Genomic DNA, 22,909 nt, shown 5'->3' on the forward strand with positions numbered 1-22,909 from the left:
GGCTCGACACAACATGAAACTTTGCTCATAGTATCACCAGGGTGAGCATTGAACATGAGCATTGAGAACATTGTTTGTGTTTTTGGACAGCTTACATTATGGTAGCATCTCCGGTGCGGCGCCATCATGGCAGACAAGGAGGGAGGGACACTTTTTTTTGCCATGACGGCGGCACACCGGAGATGCTACCGCTAACGTGAGTTGTCCAAAAACCTTCTTTTTAGTAAACTCTGTGTACACAAACAATGTTCTCAATGCTCGAAACTACCATAAATCTTAAGAGTGCCTCTTTCATCATGATTATGCATTTACACAAAGGTTTGAGTTTCACTTTAACAATGGGCTGTTGACGGAATGAATAAAGGGGAACAGAACTGCGAAGGTGTGCAGCACCCAGACAATTGACAGTGTGCAAAAGGCAGAATTATTTTGTAGTCGTTTTGTAGTAGTTTTGTAGTTGACTTATTTACCTGTGTGGCATGAACATGAAGTAGGCCCCATGTTTATATATACCTTTTACGATGTCAGCCAGAGACTGACATTAATTTTGCATAGCCGTGATCCTGCTGGACACAGGGGAGAACACCACCTGATTTATTCATTAACATACTGGCATGCATGCTTTAAATTTCAATCATTTATTTATTCATTAATGCTGTTAACTTTTTTTTTTTTTTAAATAAAAAAACAAAAAACAATTCAGAATCAAAACAGAATCGGATCGTGAGATTTACTCTGCATATTTTCAGAGATTTATTGGTCAAGACTTAAAGTGCCAGATAGTAGAGCTTTATAGGATTAATTGTCATCTGCATAGCAACACATCCTACCATGTTGTTGCAATGCTTCATCTAGAGATTTGAAGTCTCAGCATCAAATATCCCTGAAAACAACCTGTAGACAGTCATATCAACATCATACCAGTTTTAATGGCTGTTTCTGAGGAATATTTAACTGACATGAAGAGAATACCCCCAACAGGTGAAGGGACTTTTTTTAATTATTTTTTTTTTATTTAAGGCAAATGCCATATAAACAGTGTTGGGAATCAATGCTGATTATTGATTATTGATTAAAATGTTGTTATGAATTTATGAAATTATTATAGTTGATTAATGAAACATAGGTTACAGGGCACCACCCTGAAATCATGGATCAATAATGAAATGATATACTTTTAGTCTCAAAGCCCGAAATTAATCAAATAGTCAATATTATGAAAACATCAATAATTAGATAAGAGGGGAGAGGGAAGGCGTAAATCTGAGCACTTACCGTCTCAGCCAGCTGTCATTACAATATGGGACTGTGTAAAATAATCACAGACACTGCTCAGCTATAATCAGCAGTGTTTATTAAAGCGTTCTCTAAACCACAAACCATCTACTTCAAAAAACAACAGTTGTTCTCTACAACTAGCACCACAAAACATAAGCAAGCCTCTCCCTCAGACAGTGGTTGGCAAGCGAATTGAGGTCTGTTTATCATCCGCTGATTGAGCCGGAATATGACGAGCTGTGATCACACACAGTGGCAAAACTTCACAAGCTATCCACAGAGTGGATCAGCGTGAATGAGCTCCTAGCGAGCAAAATAACACAGTTGACACGCAGTACAGTCAGCCATACATGGGACTCTGCAGTCCCTTCACAACGAATATAAGCATAACAAAAACACGCTATATACTATCTGTTTCTGCCCACACGAATGCCTCTTACTTGGGTCACTTGTTGCGACTAGCATGTGTCCCGTCCAACTCCAAATTCCAACTCATTTTGGATGCCAAGCACGAGATGAGCTGTAGCGTCCTAGCAGCTGAAGATGGCAGGCTGCTGTCATATAGCAGGATTTATCAGATGGAGGAACCGGACCTTGGTGGTTCCATCTCCTTCTGAAGGTAATTTCTTCCTTCTGCAGGTGGTGAGGAATGACTGGATTGTGCAGTGTTCCTCTATGGATCCAAACAGGAATAAAGAATATTCTAACAAAAACGAAAGTAAAACAAAAACAGTCTCTGCCTCGTTCAGCGAGGAAGGGACTGAAGCCTAGGTCAAGCAAAGGGAAAAATGTTTCTCAAATGTTTCTCAAAGTACACCCTTACAGTAACTGCTTAATGAAACCAGAGTCTCTTCACTGCATCAAGTTACCCTGGGAATGTGACGTGCAGAGGGGTCTTCTGACCTTTAAACTTTTGGCTGTTGGCTCAGTTCCTTTGTTCTTGAACTCCTCAGGTTGGTCAGGCCCTAGTAGTTAAGCTTTTGATTTTAATTACAGGCCTCTTTGTTTGAACCATGTGGGGTGAGGCCCAACAACAGATACAGACAGTAGCTGTGTTGCAGCAGCAACGCTGCCTGTGTGAACACAAACATGCAAGTAAACAGTGGCAGCTTTGATACTTTAGAAAACATAGAGCAAATAGCTTGTGATTACTAATCCTTTTTAATATAAGCTCAATGGAAAACAGTTCAGGGACAATATATGTATTATTTGACCTCATAAAATGTACACTAATTGTAATTGTAATTGTATGCTTAGCCCGACCTAAGGAATAAGGTTTAAGAGCTCAATGTCATACAATGACCATAAAAATATATTGCCACTGTCAATCACTGACACCAATATCGCCACTGTCACTGAAGGAAGATGTGATACTCAAGGTTTACAGAGAATGATGAAGAGAAAAGGGAATTCAGAGAGGAATGGGCAGAAAACAGTCATACTTTGGCAGCCCTGCACTTAACCTGAGTTAACCTCTTATAGCAGCTGCTTGACCAATGAACAGCTGGATCAGTAACTCTGTGTGGCAGTCACAACTTCTGTGCCCACTGGTAATGGAGCAAATATTCCCTCAGAGTCTCCTGTAAGTCTAGTCTTATGCTTTGGTACTGAATGGGTGTGGGTTTATTAAAGTTGTTGTGTTGTTGAATGTGTGGATTTTATAACATTATCAAGAGTATATCACCTTTATTTGTTTTGCTGTACTTTGCTGCCATTGGTCCAGATCTCAGCCTTATAGTGGTCATATGTGGGCCCTTAGTAGGAAGAGGTTGAGTACCCCTGATGTACGTACTTGCTGGAGCAGGCATGTTCCTCCTGTAGCCTTGATAGCCCTGTTGTACTGGGGATATCTACCTGCCTTAGACACGCTGGGATTACATCAGCGCTACACACTGTACTTTGAACTGTCTTTTCGTAACATCACAGGATAGCCATATGCAAACCCTCCTTAAACTGTAGGTGTGTGTGTGTGTGTGTTTTTGTGTAGTAAAATAAAAGAAAGTTAAAAGACTACACAGTATTTTAGCCCCCTGAAACATTAATAAGTCATATATGTAAACAATTACCAAATACCTCCTAACCGTATACAACATATAAGGGGAGTTTTTTTGCCTTCAAATCAATAATACCACTTGGAGATGCCAGCTCAGGAAAGTTATGTTTCCACAAGTCATGTCTCATGTTTCTTTACCAGTGGATGGAGTTTGATTGGTTGAAATGGACATCATATCTCTCATCATATCTAGATCATGTAATCACGAGTGAGCTATCTCCATAAAAATGGTTGAAACTCTGCTGATGAGGGCACTGCAAGCTCTATAAAATTCCAGGAAGTATAACGTTTGTAACTTTATTTTAAAAAATGTGAAAGGCAAATGCCTTGTGATCAGTCAGTTCGTAAAGTGATGATGGTGACTGTTAGATTGTCTGGTTGTTTGTGAAAGGCTGTTTCAGATGCTGTCCAATCCAACAAGCATTGTACATTTGTGATGTACTAGCTGGAACATATATGTATCTGCAGCAAGAAGGTAATACAGAGATGGTTTTTGCTTTTGTTAGGTCCAGAGATCACAGATGAGCTGGTCAAGGTACTGCGGAAACGCCTGGATGAGACCACCTTGGACATCATCACTGTCATGCTCGTCAGGAACTGCAAGCTGACACCAGCTGATGTAGAGGTAGGTTTCTTTGTTATTGTTTGTGTGTGTGTGTGTGTGTTAGAGGTAAGAACTTTAGCCCGAGCCCGACCCGGCCCGAAATTCGGGTCGGGTCGGGCCTAAAATGTCAATCATTACGTTCGGGTCGGGTCGGGCTCGGGCTTCTCTCTCGCTGACTTTTTTTTAAATAAATATATGTTTATAAAAATGTATACTAAAACGATGTGTGGACACTAAACTAAGGAATACTTATTGTAAATAAGTAATTTGGATAAAACAGAGAAGGCGGCGCTGTAAGGTAATTGCTATATAACTACTACTAAACAGGAGGCGCAGAGCAAGAGCACGCTTTGCGCACGGCTTTGCGGACATTTCGTGAACGTAATCTTGAAATTTCGGGTTTGCTTCGGGCTCGGGCCTGCAAATCAAGTTAATTGGTCGGGCTCGGGCTGGGTCGGGCTTTAATGCCTGCGGGCCTGGGTCGGGTCGGGCTGGATTTTTTAGGCCCGATCTTACCTCTAGTGTGTGTGTGTGCGTGTGTGCGTGCGTGCATGCGTGTGTGTGTGGTATACATACCTCAGACAGAGAAAAAAAAACAATTTTATATATATATATATATATATATATATATATATATATATATATATATATATATATATATATATATATATATATATATATATATATATACATACACATACACATACATACATACATACATATATATATATATATATATATATATATATATATATACATACATACATACATACATACATACATACATACATACATACATACATACATACATACATACACACACACACACACACACACACACACACACACACACACACACACACACACACACAATTGCTTTGGATTAAAACCCTCCCCAAATGTTGTGCATTTAGTTCATCCAGCCATCAGGATCTCCTGCCACTGAGGTGATGAACTTCAGCCTCCCTCCGTATTGTCTTTCCTGGCTACCCGCTGTGGCTCACTACCTCAGACAGAACCTCCTCATCTTCCTGCATGTACCAAAGTACACAGACAGCAACACAGCACACCACTTCAAGGTACGATCCATACTGATTTTTGTCTGAACATAATGTGTATGTGACATGTTAATGTCAACATTGTAAACATTTTTCATAAATCCTTGGAATGAAAATAACTAAATTCCTGGATCTCAAACTTTTCCTTGAGGTGCATGATAATCTGGTGAGAGCAATTTCTAAGATACAGCCATTCAGAACTTTAAACTTTTATTAAAGCTTTAAAGCTTTAGTGTGTTTAGATAGCGGTAGCCAACTGTTTACTTTACATCATTTATTTGTATTTTATATCAATAATCTAAAGCTGTAGCAAGAATATATTAATACAGGTTAAGCAAACCAGCAGTAAATGCAGTTATTAAAACTGGCTCATCCTTTACCTGATGCAACCCTAAAGTTACGGACACATTAATGTGTCAGTAGTTCCAAATATACTATACATATTTTATTCTGCAATGGACCATTTGTTTATTCAGTTCATTCATTCAGGAAAACAAATAGCATGCGTTTATGTAGTATGTTGTATGGGAGCCCAGCAATACTGGAGCTATTTAAACAACAATAGCAAACACACCCAGAGGACAATTTTACTGCTCAAAGCTTGTTCCTTTCCAGCACGGGGGAGAAAAAACTGAGATTTATCATTTATTTCTCCTAAAATTCAATAGGTGCAATAGGTGAGACATGACAGCTAGCAACAGGGAGGACTTGAGTCAATGTGAACAGCTACACTGTTATCCTGGTCTAACCAAGTTTCATTTAAAAACATAAAAGTAAGATTGTGTTTGATGATAAAATCATGTATTAAAAAAGATTTTCCTGCCAGAGACTTGATGTTAAATAGAGCTACAGTTACAGTATCTAAACCAACTGTGCAATTTTTTGCAACAGTTAGCGGCTGATGAGGAACGGAAGCTAAATTGAATGGACTGGCACATTAAGTCCGGCATTTCCTGTTTCTCAACAAATTCGCAATTTGTCTATCATCTGTAAGCACAAGAATTGAGGAGGCTGCCTAAACTCCAAGGGGCCCTGGCTTTTCTTGGGGGGAAAACAGTAGTGATATCAACTTCGTAGCCTGGACCCGGCACATATCAGTAAGCGTTAACTGTACTGTCACCATGAACAGGATGTGCTTCGCTGTTTTCAGACTGTAGAGACCGAGGATGATTCAGAGGGGGTGGAGGGGCATGATGACATTTTGGCGATGGTGGTTTCAAGCATGGCAGATTTGGACGGGGTGTGAGTCGAGTCCAACATTGACAAGCTTTTTCATCTCATCCATGAAATCCAAGAGGGGGAGAGACTGAGGCTGGCTGGAGAGGGCAGAGAGTTGGTTGGCATTGGTGAAGAGTGGATGTTCCTTCTTTTTGCCACTGGGGGGTACTCCTACTTGGGGGGCAAAGATTGCAGCAAGGACTCCTCCTCTTGGCTCAGCTGACTTGTCTGTTCAAAGCTTATCTCAGGCACAAGTAGTTCTCCTTCCAAGGGCTGTCTTATCAGTTGTTTTGGTTTGTCTCTCCTGCTGTCCTTGAAGGGAGGAACTGGTGTGTGGTACACTGAGTAGAATATGTTTGAGGTTAACTGCCTTACTCCTGGCTTGTTAAGGCAGAATCCATCTGCCTTAAAGAGATGTCTGCTTTCCCAGAAAATGTTAAAATTGTCAATAAAATTCACTGATTGAGCAGTACATGTAGCTTTGAGCCATCTGTTCAACATCAATAACCTGCTGAATTTCTCATCACCTCTATGGACAGTTGGTAGAGGGCCACTACAGGAAGCAAAAAAGGGTTGTTGTTTTTTTATTTTTTTTTAAATATTATACCGCGTTGAGATAGTGTCTTTATTGTGCTCCAGCCACCAATAGTTCGATTTGACAGTATGAAATAGACCTAATACATGACATTTAAAGGCTTTGTTTTGTGGTCTATGAAACAAAGCTGCATGATACAACATAGGCTATTGCAGACCTGAATAATGCACCCATAGAGTGGAGATCCACTGGCATGCATGTTAGGAAAATGGCTAACATTTTAAGTCTGGATGAGACTTCAGTGAGCACTTGCAAAGTGGCCAACTTGAGATAGATGAATTGAGGAGACTGGGATGAGAGTAGATCAATTTCATAAAGAGAGCTCCCTGATGTCTCTGCCTGAAATCAGAGACACAAGAGTTGAGACAATCTGAGACTTAATTAAGAGCTTGATGAGATCTCCTTTGATACTTATAGGGAGTGTAAGTTGAGATTGTGTGCATCTGTTTGATCAACCTGAGATGCGTGAATTGAGGAGACTGGGATGAGACTAAATCAATTTCATAAAGAGACCTCTCTGATGTCTCTGCCTGAGATCAAAAAGAGACACAAGAGTTGAGACAATCTGAGACATTGAGAGCTTGATGAGATCTCATTTGAATTTTATAGGGAGCCCAAGTTGAGATTTTGTACACCTGTTTCTCAGGAGAAACAATTGAGAAACCAGCCACAGCCTCACTTTGGTCTCACACAGATCTCATAGTTGTCTAGGAGAAATGAATAAGACACTACTGAGATCTCCTCCCCAACTTTAGTTTCCTCTGAGTATGATTACATTTGCTAATGATTATTTTTTGCTAATTATTATTTTAGCATAGCACGTTAATTCAAAGTGACTTTATTTATCAAACATTTCAAACACAATATTGTCTTTGCATGAAAGTACAATGTGTCCAAATATTTGGACAGTAGATAATACCAGCAATATTATTAAAAAAAAAAAAAAAAAAAAAGAAATAATAATGATGACAGACAGTAGGTGATTTGAGGTGGGGCACTGTCCTGCAATATTAGGAATCCCCCTGTAGAGAGAGCAAATGTAATCATAATCCCACCTCAATTTAACAAATTGTAATTTTTTCCATGGCTCTGGTTCAGATGTTGAGCCAGCTTCTGTTATCGAAATTCCCCTGTCTGCATCTCAAAACGTCCTTGGGTAAGATGCTGAACTCCAAACTGCTCCTGATATGCTGGTCGGCACCATGACAGCCACCACCATCAGTGTATTAGTGCATATATGAATTACTGTAAGTCGCTTTGGACACAAGTGTCTGCTAAAATGCCCTAAATCTAAATATTGATTGTTGCTGTGCTGAGCTGTCTAATACAAGTTTTCCTTTACGACTGCCTTGCCCTGCAGTTCTGTTCAGGAATCACTGCTAACAAAGTGAAACACAGCAGATGTTTGAAAGTAGAAATTGAGAGAAACTAAAGAGATTTAGTTGGAAGCTACAAATGTAGTGAGAGCTGAGCACATTGACTTTACAAATAAGTCTTTCTCTTAGGTTTCATGCACAGACATGAGTTTGAGTATTGATTTACAGCACATAATAGTTTGAGGGGGAGACGGGTCTTTGTCATGGGTTGTCTGCAGTCCTTAGACATCACTGCAGCCTGCCCGGCGTGTCCTTGCCCTACACCGAAGCAAGTCTATCACAGTGTGGTTCAATTTGCTGCAGTAAAATTGGTGATGGAAAAGTGAATTGGCCTGGCTCGTTTTGACTTGGAAGTGGCAGAAGTGCAGTTGGAAAATGCCATTAGATGGCAGAAGTGCTTGCACATGTGTTACACTGATTGAGCAGCTACTCAGGTACAGTAGTGGTAAATACTACAAACAGACAACAGACGAACAAACACTTCCACAACCAAAATAACGTCCCTAGCCAATAGATTCTCCAATCATATGCAAATACCTGTGTACAGAGATTAATATTGAAAAAGTAGATGGTGTAACACAGTTGAAAGGCTTTGATAGCATCCTCCATCACACTGCAACACTTGCATAGTCTAAAATCATTTTGTCAAGTCTTATTGAATAAATGCTTTCTTATGTGGTTTCAGCATCTAGGGACTGATTCTCTATCCTATTCTTTCTGCAGCACCGCTTTCATTTGAACAGTGACTTGGCTGATGGTGATATCTACCTCTACAATAAACCTGGAGGCCAGGGCACAGGAGGCAAAGGTAATCACTTTATCATGGTGTAGTGTTTGCTGCTTTTTTTCTGTCCCTAACAAATTGCAAACTGGGGCTTCTTATAACCTGAACTTTAATTGGTCCCAGGTTCTTACTTTCATTTCTGTTGTATTTTGCGAACTGGGACAGTTTTGCATATGCATTTGGATATGTCTCATGTAAAGGGCAAAGGTAGGGCCAACAATGTCATTAGTGTGCATGCGGATGCATGCTCTTCTATTTTCTTTATATTTCCCTATCCGTCTTCAGTAGAAATCCATCCTGTGGATCTATGCTGAAATCGCTACGCTCTCTCAATTTCGCTGTTCGGCAGTTTCTGCTGTACCAGCGGTGGGCATTGAACCCAATGTTGACTTTGATTTGGCAACCATTCCTGAACCATTTTTACAGTATGGCAGAGTGCATTATCCTGCTGAAAGAGGTAGCTGCCATCAGGAACTACCGTTTCCAAGAAGGGGTGTACTTGGTCTGCGTTGCTTAGGTATGTGCTATGTGTCACAATTAACATCCACATGAATGGCAGGACATGAGGGTTAAGAGCAGAATGCTGCCTAAAGCATCACACTGCCTCTGCCAGCTTGCCTTCTTCACATATTGCATCCTGCTGTCATCTCTTCCCCAGGTAAGCAATGCACACGCACTCGGCCATCCACATGATGTAAAAGAAACCCAGAGTCATCAGACCATTCTTTCATTGCTCAGTGGTCCAGTTAGGATGCTCATGTGCCCAGTGTAGCAATTTTTGGTGGTGGACAGGGTCAACATTGGCACTCTGAACAGTCTACAGCTACACAGCCCTATTAGGAGTATGCTGCGACACACTGTGTGTTCTGAGAACTTTCTATCAGAAACAGTGTGAACATTTTCGGCAATTTGTGTCTTATGTGGGGTCGGACAATATGGGCTGAATGACTTCAGTGTTACTTTGATTACTATTGTTATGATGAGAAGATGAAGAGGAAAAGTGGCTGAGCTTCTGGTGTAACTTTTGGTTCGTATGATAGCTAAGATGTGACTTTATTGGGCTTGCCAATACAATATTGCAGTATAACAAAAGATTTAATCAGAGATATCCGTGCCCAGGCTCTCACAACGTAACACAGATTTAATTGCAAGGATCTGCTAATCAAGTCGGATAGAAAGGAATAGACTTGAATTTACATACACTATATTGCCGAAAGTATTCGCTCACCTGCCTTGACTCGCATATGAACTTAAGTGACATCGCATTCTTAATCCATAGTGTTTAATATGATGTTGGTCCACCTTTTGTAAATATAACAGCTTCAACTCTTCTGGGAAGGCTTTCCACAAGGTTTAGGAGTGTGTTTATGGGAATTTTTGACCATTCTTCCAGAAGCGCATTTGTGAAGTCTCACACTGATTTTGGAGGGGAAGGGCTGGCTCTCAGTCTCCGGTCAAATTCATCCCAAAGGTGTTCTATTGGGTTGAGGTCAGGACTCTGTGCAGGCCAGTCAAGTTCACCCACACCAAACTCTGTCATCCATGTCATTTGGGCCTTGCTTTGTGCACTGGTGCACAGTCATGTTGGAACAGGAAGGGGCCATTCCCAAACTGTTCCCACAAAGTTGGGAGCATGGAATTCTCCAACATCTCTTGGTATGCTGAAGCATTCAGACTTCCTTTCACTGGAACTAAGGGGCCAAGCCCAGCTCCTTAAAAACAACCCCGCACCATAATCCCCCCTCCACCAAACTTTACACTTGGTACAATGCAGTCAAACAAGTACCGTTCTCCTGGCAACCACCAAACCCAGACTCATCCATCAGATTGCCAGATGTAGAAGCGTGAATTGTCACTCCAGAGAATGTGTCTCCACTGTTCTAGAGTCCAGTGGCGGCGTGCTTTACACACTTTACCACTGCATCTGACGCTTTGCATTGCACTTGCTGATGTATGGCTTGGATGCAGCCGCTTGGCCATAGAAACCCATTCCATGAATTCGCACTGTTCTTGAGCTAATCTGAAGGCCGCATGAAGTTTGGAGGTCTGCAGCAATTGACTTTGCAGAAAGTTGGCGACCTCTGCACACTGTGCACCTCAGTATCTGCTGACCCCACTCCATCATCATTTTACGTGGCCTACCACTTCATGGCTGAGTTGCTGTCGTTCCCAATCGCTTCCACTTTGTTATAATACCACTGACTGTTGACTGTGGAATATTTAGGAGTGAGGAAATCTCAAGACTGGACTTATTGCACAGGTGGCATCCTATCACATTGCCACACTGGAATTCACTGAGCTCTTGAGAGCGACCCATTCTCTCCCAAATGTTTGTAGAAACAGTCTGCATGCCTAGGTGCTTGCTTTTAGACTCCTGTGGCCATGGAAGTGATTGGAACACCTGATTTCAATTATTTGGAACTGGGAAAGTTCTGGATTTTGGGTGAGTTAGAATGGAATGAACCAATACAATCTTGAGAACCTTTCGCCCACAAAGATCGACTCAGCAGGGATGCCCTCTGTTCCCACTGTTTATTCACATTAGCAACTGAACCTCTAGCCATGGCCATTCAAGCACACACAGGAATATCAAGCATTACAAATGTGGGGATAGATCAAAACATTTTTTCATTTGCCAATAATATCATGTTTTGCTGACAATTTTAAATTGAATAAATGAATAGCATTTTCAAATCACCTGGAGTTTCTGAATCCCCGGTATGCCCTACCATCTCAGCATTACATTACATTAATTTCACTTTCCAGTTGCAACGTGCCGGTATATGCACTAGTTTTGTGGATGTCATACAGCAGAGCGTGTAAAACAAGCAACCAAGGAGATGCTGAACACGTGTGATATAGACAAGCAACATGTCCACGTCATTTTACGTGACAACGTAAGGAATATGAAAAACGCGGTGGATGATATTGAGGTACCAAGCGTGTGCTGCTCTCACACACTTCAGCTGGCTGTACATGAGGGTCAGCTGTCACAGTGCAGCGTCACAGACTCACCTGCTAACACAAAGAAGGTGGTAAGCCAATGTTGGAATAGCATATGCAGAATAAGAAAGAGCCATGTGAAAGTATATACTTTGTTACAACAAAATAACAAAAAATAAATAAAAATATTAAGGTACAGCTTAGATGCAGGCACCTTTTTTCTTAATGCAACTGTATTATCTAGGAAAATATTAGTTCAGGCTCAGTATCGGATTGGTACTCGGTATCGGCAGATACTAAATATTAAAGGACTCTGATCAGGATCAGGGTAAAAAAAAAAAAAAACCTGATCGGGACATCCCTAGTTTTAGGTACTTTGGTGTGTAACTGAAAAACTGAATCACTGGTCCAATTTGGCTATATTTACGGTTGGACGTATGAATAAAAAAAAAAAAAAAAATTTTGATATTGTTTTCCTACACTCCCATTGCCGTGAACAAATATGTTCTATGATAAACTTAAATAGTTTGGTCAACTCATCTGGAATAATAGGAGCTTATAATGATAAAGCGAGACTTCACCTTAAGCTTTTATATGTGCCTTATGAGAGTTGAGGGCTACAACCTCATAATCTTGTGTGATATTATACATACATACCATGTGTCTAAATATTACAGCATATTATTTTCACCTTGTAATGAATCAACACTGGATAAATTAAATCCTTGGAAAATGGTTATACAAGACATTGATGAGATAGATTAGAATGATGCTTGTTTAAAAGTCCACAAATAAACAATAAATACGATTTAAATTACCTAAATAAAAGTGGTTAATCAAAATGTACATAACTCCTGTTGAACTCGATCATATGTCTGCTAATATTCCAGATGTTTGTACTGAATGTTTGGAAGAGAAAGACACTCTATTTAAAATGAACTACAAAATCCCTTATAAATGCAGAACTGTGTGTGATTGGAATACATCCAGAGAAGTTCTATGAACATGGAAATAGACTGCACTACCAGACTTTGGATTTCTTCAGGCCAGAAGAGCTATTGCACTGTGTTGGAACAGTATGGATGCATCTTCATTATGAGCGTGGATAAGGGAGCTTGATGACTGTATTGAACTGGAAAGACTAACTTACAAAGGCAAGCAGAAAGACTTTATTCAGCTCTGGGAAGCACATATTAATATCATGAAAGAAGGACAGTAAGATTTACTTGAAAATAATTTATAAACAATGTAGGGATATATGATGTTTATATTTATATAATAACCGATAGTGGTGAAAATTAAGTGTGTATGCATCTGTATAATGTATGTTACCATTGTATTGTTGCTGTCTGTTTAAATGATGTGATAACATAAGAAAATTATAAATATGTTGTGCTAAAAAACATTCTAGGGATGCATCATCAAGTGTTTTAAGTACTTCAACATCAGAAACAACTATACTATATTTAGGACATAAAACAACATCAGATTTTCACAGAAGTACTTGCCACTCACAGATATGTAATATTGGGTCATTTTCCGATACATAAATGGCCATGTATAGAATTTGTGTCTCATTTGTTCAATACGCTCTTGCCAGGGGTACAGTGAGGTCTGACATGATCACCTGTTTTGTGGCATTTAGAGAGGATGACCATTGGTGTTGTTGAGGCAGTGTGCTCTGGAAACCTCAGCTGCAGATTGACTCTAAAATCTACTCTCTTAGAAATATCAACCTGTTATCAACATGACGCCCTTTGTTCATATACTGTGTAGGATTGTGTCAGGGTAGTCTTAGAGTTTTAGAGTAACTGTCCCAGTGCTGGAAGCTGCCAACTTGAGTCACATATTGAGTACCATCACTTTTAGTCTGCCCATTAAGGCTGTGGTGTAGCAATCATTAGCCTAATTTCTCAGGTTATTACAGCCAGCCATTGTGAGCAACCAGTTACTGAGACAGCATGGGATGGGTTTCAAATTTCAGTTTTAATGTTAAATGTTTTGATAAGCCTCTGGGAGCAGTGTGAAGTAGTTTGGATGGCAAGCAATCAAACAGGCATATTGTGAAGGGAACCTTTCTTTTCTACTTCATACTTAGCAGGTTTGTTGCTGACAACACAAGGCACCTTCAGCGCTAAATATGGTTCAAGTTGGACATACAATGCGTTCAATATTAATACATTTCGAATGAACAGTTGACCACCTCTCTGTGCCACAGCAGTGAGAGTGGAGGGTGGGGGCAGCGGTTGGTCAGCCGCGTCACAATAAAGCGTGTAATAGACCCACCAGTCCACTGTGACACTGTCATCTTTGGGCGCACGCTAAGTTAGCCTTGATAGTAATGCAACAAATGGTTAGACTTTCAAAATAAAGGCACAAAAAACCTCTTTGTTAGGTTTAGGGAAATATGTTGAAACAAGTACTTCCTTAAAACAATCATCATTGTTTATTCCTTCACAGAGGATCTAAACCCTGGTTGCCTGGCTGAAAGTCAGGTGTCTGACCCGTCCATCCACCACCACCTAATCCCTGCGCAGGGAAGCCGCTTCAGTGTGTCGTTTCATATAGCATGCCGGCATTGAAGGCAGACATCATAACATTGAGATCTGTGTTTTTTTGTTTGTTTTTTAACGTGTCTCCCCCCAGTTTTCACCGGCAAATCTGAAAATGTATCTGCCGAATGTTAATAGTCATATCGATGCTGTTACAAAGTATTTTCAACATGCATCATGGTGGGTCAAGTGACAAAGAGACAAAGATAAGCTTTTTGCTCCAAATTACATTACACAATCACCATCAGTAAATAGCAGTACCCTTTTTCACTCGTTTAGAAGGATGCTGTTTTCCGGGGGGGGAACTTCACTGAAGAGTCGGGAGGGAGGGTTGACCACCAAGGAGACATATCCTCATTAAATTTGGTATTTTTTTTCTACATAAGTTGCCAGAGACAGTTGCTACAGTCACACAATAGTGGAATGCGACAAAGACATGTGAATTAAAATTTTTGCTCAAAATCACGTCACCCATCGGTGCCATTACACTGTAGGAGCACAGTGGCACACTGGCTCCCGCTGGCGGGGACAGATGAGCAGAGGGTTCAGAGACTGAACAAAACTGTCCCCCTATTCTGCCTGTAACTTTCATACAGACGGCATGGCAGAATATCGGTGCAGGATTCCTGCCTTGAAAAGGTAGTGTGAAATGGGCTTTAGACATTTAGACATTGGCTGGGTTATTACATGCTTTGGCCTGAGACTGGCATGAATGTATGCATAATGATGTGGTCATTTTCTTGTTCATGTGTTATAACGCAGCTGTACTTCCTGGTGACACTTGTGGAAAGCTGTAATGTGTTGAGGAACTGTAGCATCAAAAACTCCCTTCTACTGTGCTCACTTTAAATCTGTGATGCTCTGAATTAACAAGAGGATGAGATGAGAGATAGTATGGCATTTGAAACAAAATAGATTTCCAAAGTTTATAAATGGATATGTGCCTCCTAAACTCTTGGGAGGTGGTACAAATTGAAAACCCAATGAGCTGGCTAGATTCAGTTTTCAAGGGTCTGTAGGATTTGCTCATTTTAATGTATTCCCCTGCTCTTTCAGGTATTGCCTGCATTGCCCTCTCATTTGTGAACAGCCAGGGTCATCCCCTCCAGGTTCCAGCTCAGGACTGCACCAGACTGCAGAGATCAGAGAACCACAACATCCCCCTTCATCAAAACCAATTTAATGAGCTTACCACTGTTGGTAAAGTGTTCTCCACCAATGTGCGCTCAGGCACAGGTAAACACAACACTGAGCATAATTTGACTTGTCACATATTCACAGATAATGATAAAGGAAGATAAGTAAAGTTATGTAAAGTCTACTTAATTTTATCCACGCAAGGAAATGAAAGTGTCATAGCAGCAGAAAGGCCGTTTATTTCTCAGCAGATGTCTCCTCCAGAGCATGACAGCTTCAGCAGCTATCTGCAGGTTAACAGAGTCACTTGTCAGTCCAAGCCCCAGAGGTGGCTGCTTGGTTGGTTGTTTCTCTTCTCCCTGAAATAACCCCTGAATTTATTGTATGCAGTTATTTGTCTCAATTTAAAACTACAATTTGACCCTTCTTAGTAGGTTAGATAGACTTATTAAGTGCTAAGCTGATGAGATTTTCCTCTTTAATGTTTAGTTTGTTTTAATGCCTGGGAGCTCTAGGTCAAAGACAGTGGTAAACCATACCAGTCACAGTTATGTCTGCTTATCTTCTTACAGAGCCACAACTCTATGTGCAGTTTGACATCTGGGAACAAGGCAACGTCAGCCCCTTACAGCTGAGTGATAAACTGCAGGGCGCACTGCGCCATGCACTCTGTGATGTCGTCATGGAGCTAAAAGTCTTGCCCAATCCTCTTTGTGTGGGGTTGCTGTACCCAGCAACCAAAGCTCAGAGAGAGGAGGTTAAAGGTGAGTTCATTTATTGATGATGAATCTTAGTAAAGATGATTAATTACAACACTTTACATGATGTTAAGTCTCCCCCACCTTGGGTCCCATTATGATGAAAGAATCTTTGAACTAATCATTTCATAATTTATCTAGAAGTAAATGATCAGTAAAAAAACTTTTTTGAATTGTTTGAACTGTTTAAATTGCTTAATTCAACTTTAAAGCTGTCCTGTTGAGTTGTTTTACCTTTAAAAGCTTTGTGGAGCACCAGAGTTTCATACATGGTTTCAGACCGTTACACTGATCAACAAGTGAAGGTAACATGCAAAGATAATCAGCAGCACTACAGCATTCAATACATTTGTGAGTTGCACTTCCTCTCCTCCTCAGTGTTTATTGGCTAATGTCAAACCAACTTCAAAGCTGCATACAACCTCATATTCTACCTTGCTTGTTAAGTCATTTGAATAAATGTTGTTTTGTTTTATTGGCTCTTTTGATCAGCTATATTTTTGCCAGTACAATGAATTGGTGATAATATACATTTCACAATGTTGTGCATTCATGATTTTATCCATTACTAACTGTTAGCTAACCAATCAAACATACTGGCTACACTCTGTCTTTCCATTTCTTTTAGGCCAAAAACATAGATGCAGACTATTGGCACAGTCAGGGAAAGAATAAACTAAATGTCAACGTGAAAAAACTATTTTTAGAATAAATAAACCTGACTTTTGGGCAATAGAACTCTAGCTCAAACTGACTTAAAAAGACGTAGATCACTCCACTTAAATGTAAATGCATGTTCTTGTTTTTGGCTACTCCTTTCTGTGTCTCCAGGACTGTGGATTCCTTTGCCTGAGGTGAAAGAAGTGAAGGACTGCCCCAGGCAGCGCAGTGGCTCGCGGGTCTTTAAAACTAGCCCTTCGCCCATTAGCTTGACTCAAGCTGTCGGGAGCACCCCCGTGACAGGGACCAGTACACCAGAGTCCACCACACCCACCAGCAAGAGCACCCGTCGCAGCTTCTGGGACATACTGGTCAGTTCCTCCAAAGGTGGAAGTTTTTGTTACAGAACTCTGCCCTGTATAGCCAAAACACTGGCTACATACTGATAGTAATACTCCTGGACAATTGTAACAACTTTTATTGTTCTGGAGATACTCCATCACAAAAGACACTCCAGACTCCATGCTAGAAAATAGGGGTCACTTCAAGATCAAATCCTGTTCCCTATTTATACTTCCTATAAGAAGACATACTGTATATTACCAGTTAACTTTAGCATGCATATGAATCTCTACTAAACCAGTCTTCAGTGATGGAAAGTAACTAAATACATTCACTTAAGTATTGTACTGAATTACAATTTTGAGGTACATGTACTTTAGTATTTCCATTTTTCTGCTACTTTACACTTCACATATGTGAAAAGTATAATTACTAGTTACTTTTCAGATTGCATGCTGCATTAGAGCCAAATTAGAACATTTTTGAATTAATGTATTTTTATCTGCAGTAAACTTGTCATAATGCAATATTCAACACGGTATTTGATATCATTGGGGAAAAATTGACACAACAATGAAGGCTTTAAACTTTTGTTTTTCTAAGATAAATACAACAAGGCTTGTGTACTTTTTTAAGAAAAACAGCATCTATGTAAATGTATTTGTTTCAGGTGGGGCTATGTGGGCACTAAATCAGTGCATTTGTCAACTTGCTTCAGGGGAGGGGTCAAAAAAACATAAATGAGTATTTAAACAGTTTAAATTATTCAGCATATATATCAATATTTTGGTGACTTTTACTAAAGCAATCTGTTGTCTTTTTACTACTGACCTTTTTCACTCTCGCAACACACAAAACATACAGTGAGGTGACTGTCTTAAACATTTGAAGGTGAATCTCTGCAATTTGAGGCAGATTAAGCTAAAAGTCTTGTCATAGGTCATGGATATGGTAATTAATTAGTAAGCCTGAAGCTGAAGCATTAGCCTATAACTGCTGAAATCATGATGACAGTGACCTTGGCCCAGAACAGCATGTTATTACATTGATAATCCTTGACTTTTTCACGTCCCTACCAAACCATTGGGTGTCGCACCCTTAATACCTGGGACAAGACCTATCCCCATAATTTACTTTCTGGCTTTCTGAGGTTTTCTCTTGGTTGGTATGTATAATGCTCGGGAAGCTGTAGCAGCTGTAGTATCTCTGGGCTCATAGGCAGAGCAAACAGACTGGGTAGCGGAGCTGTACCTAGTGAGCCCAGGGACACTCCAGAAGTGAAAAGCTGCTCTGGAGGCGGAGTGACACCGAGAATAGCAGCAGCACACCAGAACTCAGGCCGAAGGGGTCGTTGTGTTTGCCAACACACCGGCGCTAGGTTGCAGTATCAGACTGCAAAAAAAACAGCAGACATTACCACAGCCACTGTGTGACCAGTTTTACAGACAGAGTAGAGCTGGCCAGCACTGTGATGGAATCCATAACACCTCTGACACGCTCTTCTGTTGCCATTCACATGGCGGTGGTGCAACTGCACTACACACAGTTTAAATCATTGGCTGTGTCACTCTTAGCACCTAGGGATTTAATAGGCTATGTGAATGACCCAGGGAGCCAGCACAAATAGGATTTGTCTGTCAAATGACTGTCTGTCACTCATAGCTCACTCTCTTATCAAGGGATTTTGCCATGGTAATTTGTTGTGAACAGAACACAGGAGAGAGTAGTCTTTATTTCAAATGCTTGCAAGTGGATGCTTCAACCATCAACATGAAATGCTCTGGCTGGAGGTGCAAAACCCCTTCTTGTGGTTTTTCTTATGCACACAACCTAAGCTGGCACCCACACCTGTAGTTCATACATCATTCCTCTTGACAGAATTGCAGAATAAGACACCATAAGAAACATGAAAACAACTTTGTTCTGGAATAACTCCTTACTCCTGTTCATATTGGGACCAGGGTTATGTGTCCCAGATCGCATCCATGGCCTCATAGGTGATGTAAGGAATGTATGATAGCCCTTTTTTGAGTTGTGGCGTATTTGCATGGGTTCGCCATATCGCTATTGTTTTATTGCCCAGGCGTACATAAACTGGATATCCTCGAAGGAGACTTATTGGCTCTATAAATTTGTACATATATCCTTTTCATCCTTGCAGAGTAAGCCAGAGACATCAGAGCTTGGGAGCCCAAAGACAACTGATGATATAGTGCAAGAAAAAGGAGAAGAGGGCCGAGCAGCACGACGAAGACACAAGACGGAGAATGTAAAGCAGCAGTGGAGCCAGGAGAAAGCTATGGCTGTGGAGCTTGAGCAAGCTCAGAGGTGAGATATACTGTAACTCCAACTGTACAAGTAAGGCTTCAGTTCACCCCTTTGCCATCTGTGTCACCAATTTCCCCTGTCTCTAACATATTTGAATACATGGCCCAACAGGTACACACATTCTACCATCAATTTGTTTTTATTAGGGCTGTCAGATTTGTAATTAATTAGTCTAATTAATCGCATTTTAATCTCATATCTGCTAAAGCTACCCAAATAAAGAATTCGAATTCTAGGACATTACAAAATTGTTCTGCGTGACCAATCAGTTTAATACACTAAGAACAGAAGATTTGAGATCCACATTTTTTTTTGGTGAAGTGCGTTTCATAAATGAAATTTAAAAGAAAATGGTCAAGCACATCCCAGCAAACCAATTAGGCCAGGTGCATTATTCAAAAATGCAATACAAATACACTTAAATAAATAAAATTCAGAAATAAAATAAGGCTGAGTCTCAAATCGGCACTTAAGCAGACTCTCAATTCAAAATGAGTACCAAAGCTGACTCAATACAGCAATTCAAAATCAATACCAAAGCTGACTAAATAGGCAATACCAAAGCTGACTAAATACAGCAGTTCAAAATGAATAATAGAAGTATAAGGCTGTGGACAAGAGACATAGAATTTGTCTTCAAAATAAGAGCTTTACAATGCACCCCATTTAGAGCTGGGTTCTTAGCGGGGGGCTTTTAATTTGAAAGTAGCGACCGTCCTCAGCTTGCCGACACAACAACAAGCCAACACAACCAAACAGCTACAGAGACCGAGGAGACGCTGCATCTCCTGGATCTCAGCAGCTGTCCAGTTGTTCATCTTAATGGCTGCGGATGAAGTGATGGACTGACTGCTGCGATCAGCTGTTTCTTGGTTCTAAAACTCCTCGGCCGTTTTTAGATAGCAGGCGAGGCGGAAATAAGTGGACCAAAACAGATCCCCAATTTGCCAGCCTCTGTCTAAAACCGCGGACCGAGCCGCCAAAAGGACGGGCAAACTGGCGGCTTGGTGCTCTGTCTAAAAACGGCTCATATCTGTTGTCACCCTGCTTTGACTTGCGACGCAGCTGGGAAGTGATGAACACGTCCGGACAAGTTCCTCGGTGCTAGTGCTACCGTGACGTGCCACTGCCAAGTGGTCTACGGGTCATTCAGTGGGCCAAATATAAAATGCTGGCGCATTGAATTGCCACTCAGAATCTCATAATTAATTGCATTATTTTTTTTATAACGTGTTAATTTGCAGTGTAATTAATCTAATTAACGCATTAAACTGACAGCCCTAGTTTTTATAGATCATAAATTCTGCTTTGGAGGTGGCTTACGCCTCTTTCAGAACCTGTTTTGTACATATGCAATGTTTATAAAGTATATGAGACCCCAGGATAAATTTCTAATATGAGAATACTTAGGCATGTCCACATGCATAGCACAATATTATTATGCAAAGAATTACTGCTACAGGACAATGGGCTAGCACTGCCATTCATTTCTTGACTTAGAATTGTGAATGACAAAACTCTCAGCACCTGACCAATAAATTACTGTGTTATTGATAGTGAGCAACAAGCCTTTAAATCACCAGCTGTTATACTTCAGTCTTACAGGACCTATGAAAATGTCATAATGCACTGCACTGGGGTTTTTATTGTGGTGTAGGAGGCAGGTGTCTCAGTTAGAGGAGGGAGATGTGGGCACTCTTCACCCCATCTACCAGGTTACCTGCGAGCCATGGATTACTTTCATGGCTAAACTTGGTAAGTATTATTTATTCTCTAATTTGTGCAAAAAGAAGATGAAAGGTTATATATTGTATGAGCTGAAGTACCTCTCACTCTCTACCTGTTTCCTTCTGACCTGGCTGCTGGTAAACAGGCTGCCCCTCCATTCAGCAGTGCACAGCTGAAATTGCTTCGCACTTCCTTCTGCCTTCCATCCTGTCAGAGATTGTACATTTGGTCACTTTTCTGGCCAGTGATACGACAGTGAAGGTGTTTGAGAAGAAAAGGTGAGTTAGTTTTGCTGTCTATGTAATTACTGGAAATTCATTTTGATCACCTTCACCTACACTTCAATTAATTTGTCAAATCATTTATACTCTTTAGCTGAAATTTTAATGCATTTTATTGTATACATGTGAGGCGTTATTTTAGTTACTTTTATCTCTCAGGGCGTCTTCCTTATGCTTGGTGCAAAGCGGTGCACAGGGCAGCAGGAGTTTCATTGCAAGTTTCAGGCCAAAGCAGTTTTGATACCCAGCCCCCCCTCTGTGTACATAGCAAATGTACTTGTGCCCATCTGTTTAGCTGAAGAAATTGGTGTAATTTTTATAGAAAATATCTAAATGTCATAAATTCCACAATAATGGTTTTCTCTGTTTCTTAAACCTTTTAGCTGTCCCCCATCTGGAGAGATATTTGTGCCATTACCTCTTGTCCAGAACCTGAGCCAGCCTCCAGGCACTACAAGGAGCTTCATTCTCATTGGACGCAACTTTCATCAGTGGCACTGTAGCACAGAGCAAGGTAACTACTATAGCTAGTGTGTCTAAACAGTGAGAGCAGTCACCTACTGCCCCATCCTTGACACTGATTACTAAACTGTACAGCATACACAATGCAACACAGTAGCTGATTATCATTACAGAATGCAACATGATCATGACCTACTCAGTCAGGTTTTTGAAATACTCTCTTATGACTGTATTCCTTTTGTTCTGGTTTGTAAGTTGCATGTTAAGGCCAAGACCTGAAAAGTAATTATGATCTTTAATTTAAGGGTAACTGCAACAAATCAATGGTTGTTACAGTTGACCTTAAATTATATGTTTATATCTCCATGACCTGGGTAACTGAGAAAATCACTAGAAATCTGTTGACTAAACATTCCACTTTACTACTGTCATCCAACCAAATAGACTAGTGAAGCTGGTGAACATGCAGGTCATAGAGGCAAGGAAACACTGTCCTCCTTTAAATGGCCATTTGAAGGTGTAAACTGTACAACAGCACTCCCCTTTAATCATAGCTCCATTGTGTGGAAGGATAATTGGTAGATTCAATGAGAAATGAAAGCCAATGGTACCTTCGCAAGTCCGCATTACCTCAATTTCACATTGATGGTAGCTGCAGGTTTCTATCCCTATTTGTTACCATATGACGACTGGAAAAGACATCCTCTATGAAAACATACTAACATACTTGGATCTGCATCAAATTGCACTCA

The 22,909-nt window shown here is 40.5% G+C and overlaps 1 protein-coding gene across 11 annotated transcripts in view; it reads left to right on the top strand.

The window, feature by feature from the left end:
- The window catches only part of szt2 (SZT2 subunit of KICSTOR complex), a 175,207-nt gene that overhangs the window by 78,400 nt on the left and 73,898 nt on the right, over nt 1-22,909 (top strand). For all 11 annotated transcript variants that reach the window (XR_005077613.1, XR_005077614.1, XR_005077616.1 and 8 more), the window contains exons 47-56: nt 3,838-3,956; nt 4,850-5,014; nt 8,906-8,990; nt 15,518-15,697; nt 16,171-16,362; nt 17,188-17,387; nt 19,520-19,686; nt 21,344-21,441; nt 21,560-21,692; nt 22,079-22,209. Coding sequence is in view for 7 of the 11 variants with exons in the window: in XM_037113705.1 (XP_036969600.1) it covers nt 3,838-3,956; nt 4,850-5,014; nt 8,906-8,990; nt 15,518-15,697; nt 16,171-16,362; nt 17,188-17,387; nt 19,520-19,686; nt 21,344-21,441; nt 21,560-21,692; nt 22,079-22,209 (1,470 nt within the window). In the remaining 4 variants the exon portion in view is untranslated. The remainder of the gene's footprint in view (nt 1-3,837; nt 3,957-4,849; nt 5,015-8,905; nt 8,991-15,517; nt 15,698-16,170; nt 16,363-17,187; nt 17,388-19,519; nt 19,687-21,343; nt 21,442-21,559; nt 21,693-22,078; nt 22,210-22,909) is intronic.

The sequence above is a fragment of the Acanthopagrus latus genome, chromosome 11 (genome assembly GCF_904848185.1).
Source record: "Acanthopagrus latus isolate v.2019 chromosome 11, fAcaLat1.1, whole genome shotgun sequence".
Taxonomy (NCBI): Eukaryota; Metazoa; Chordata; class Actinopteri; order Spariformes; family Sparidae; genus Acanthopagrus; species Acanthopagrus latus.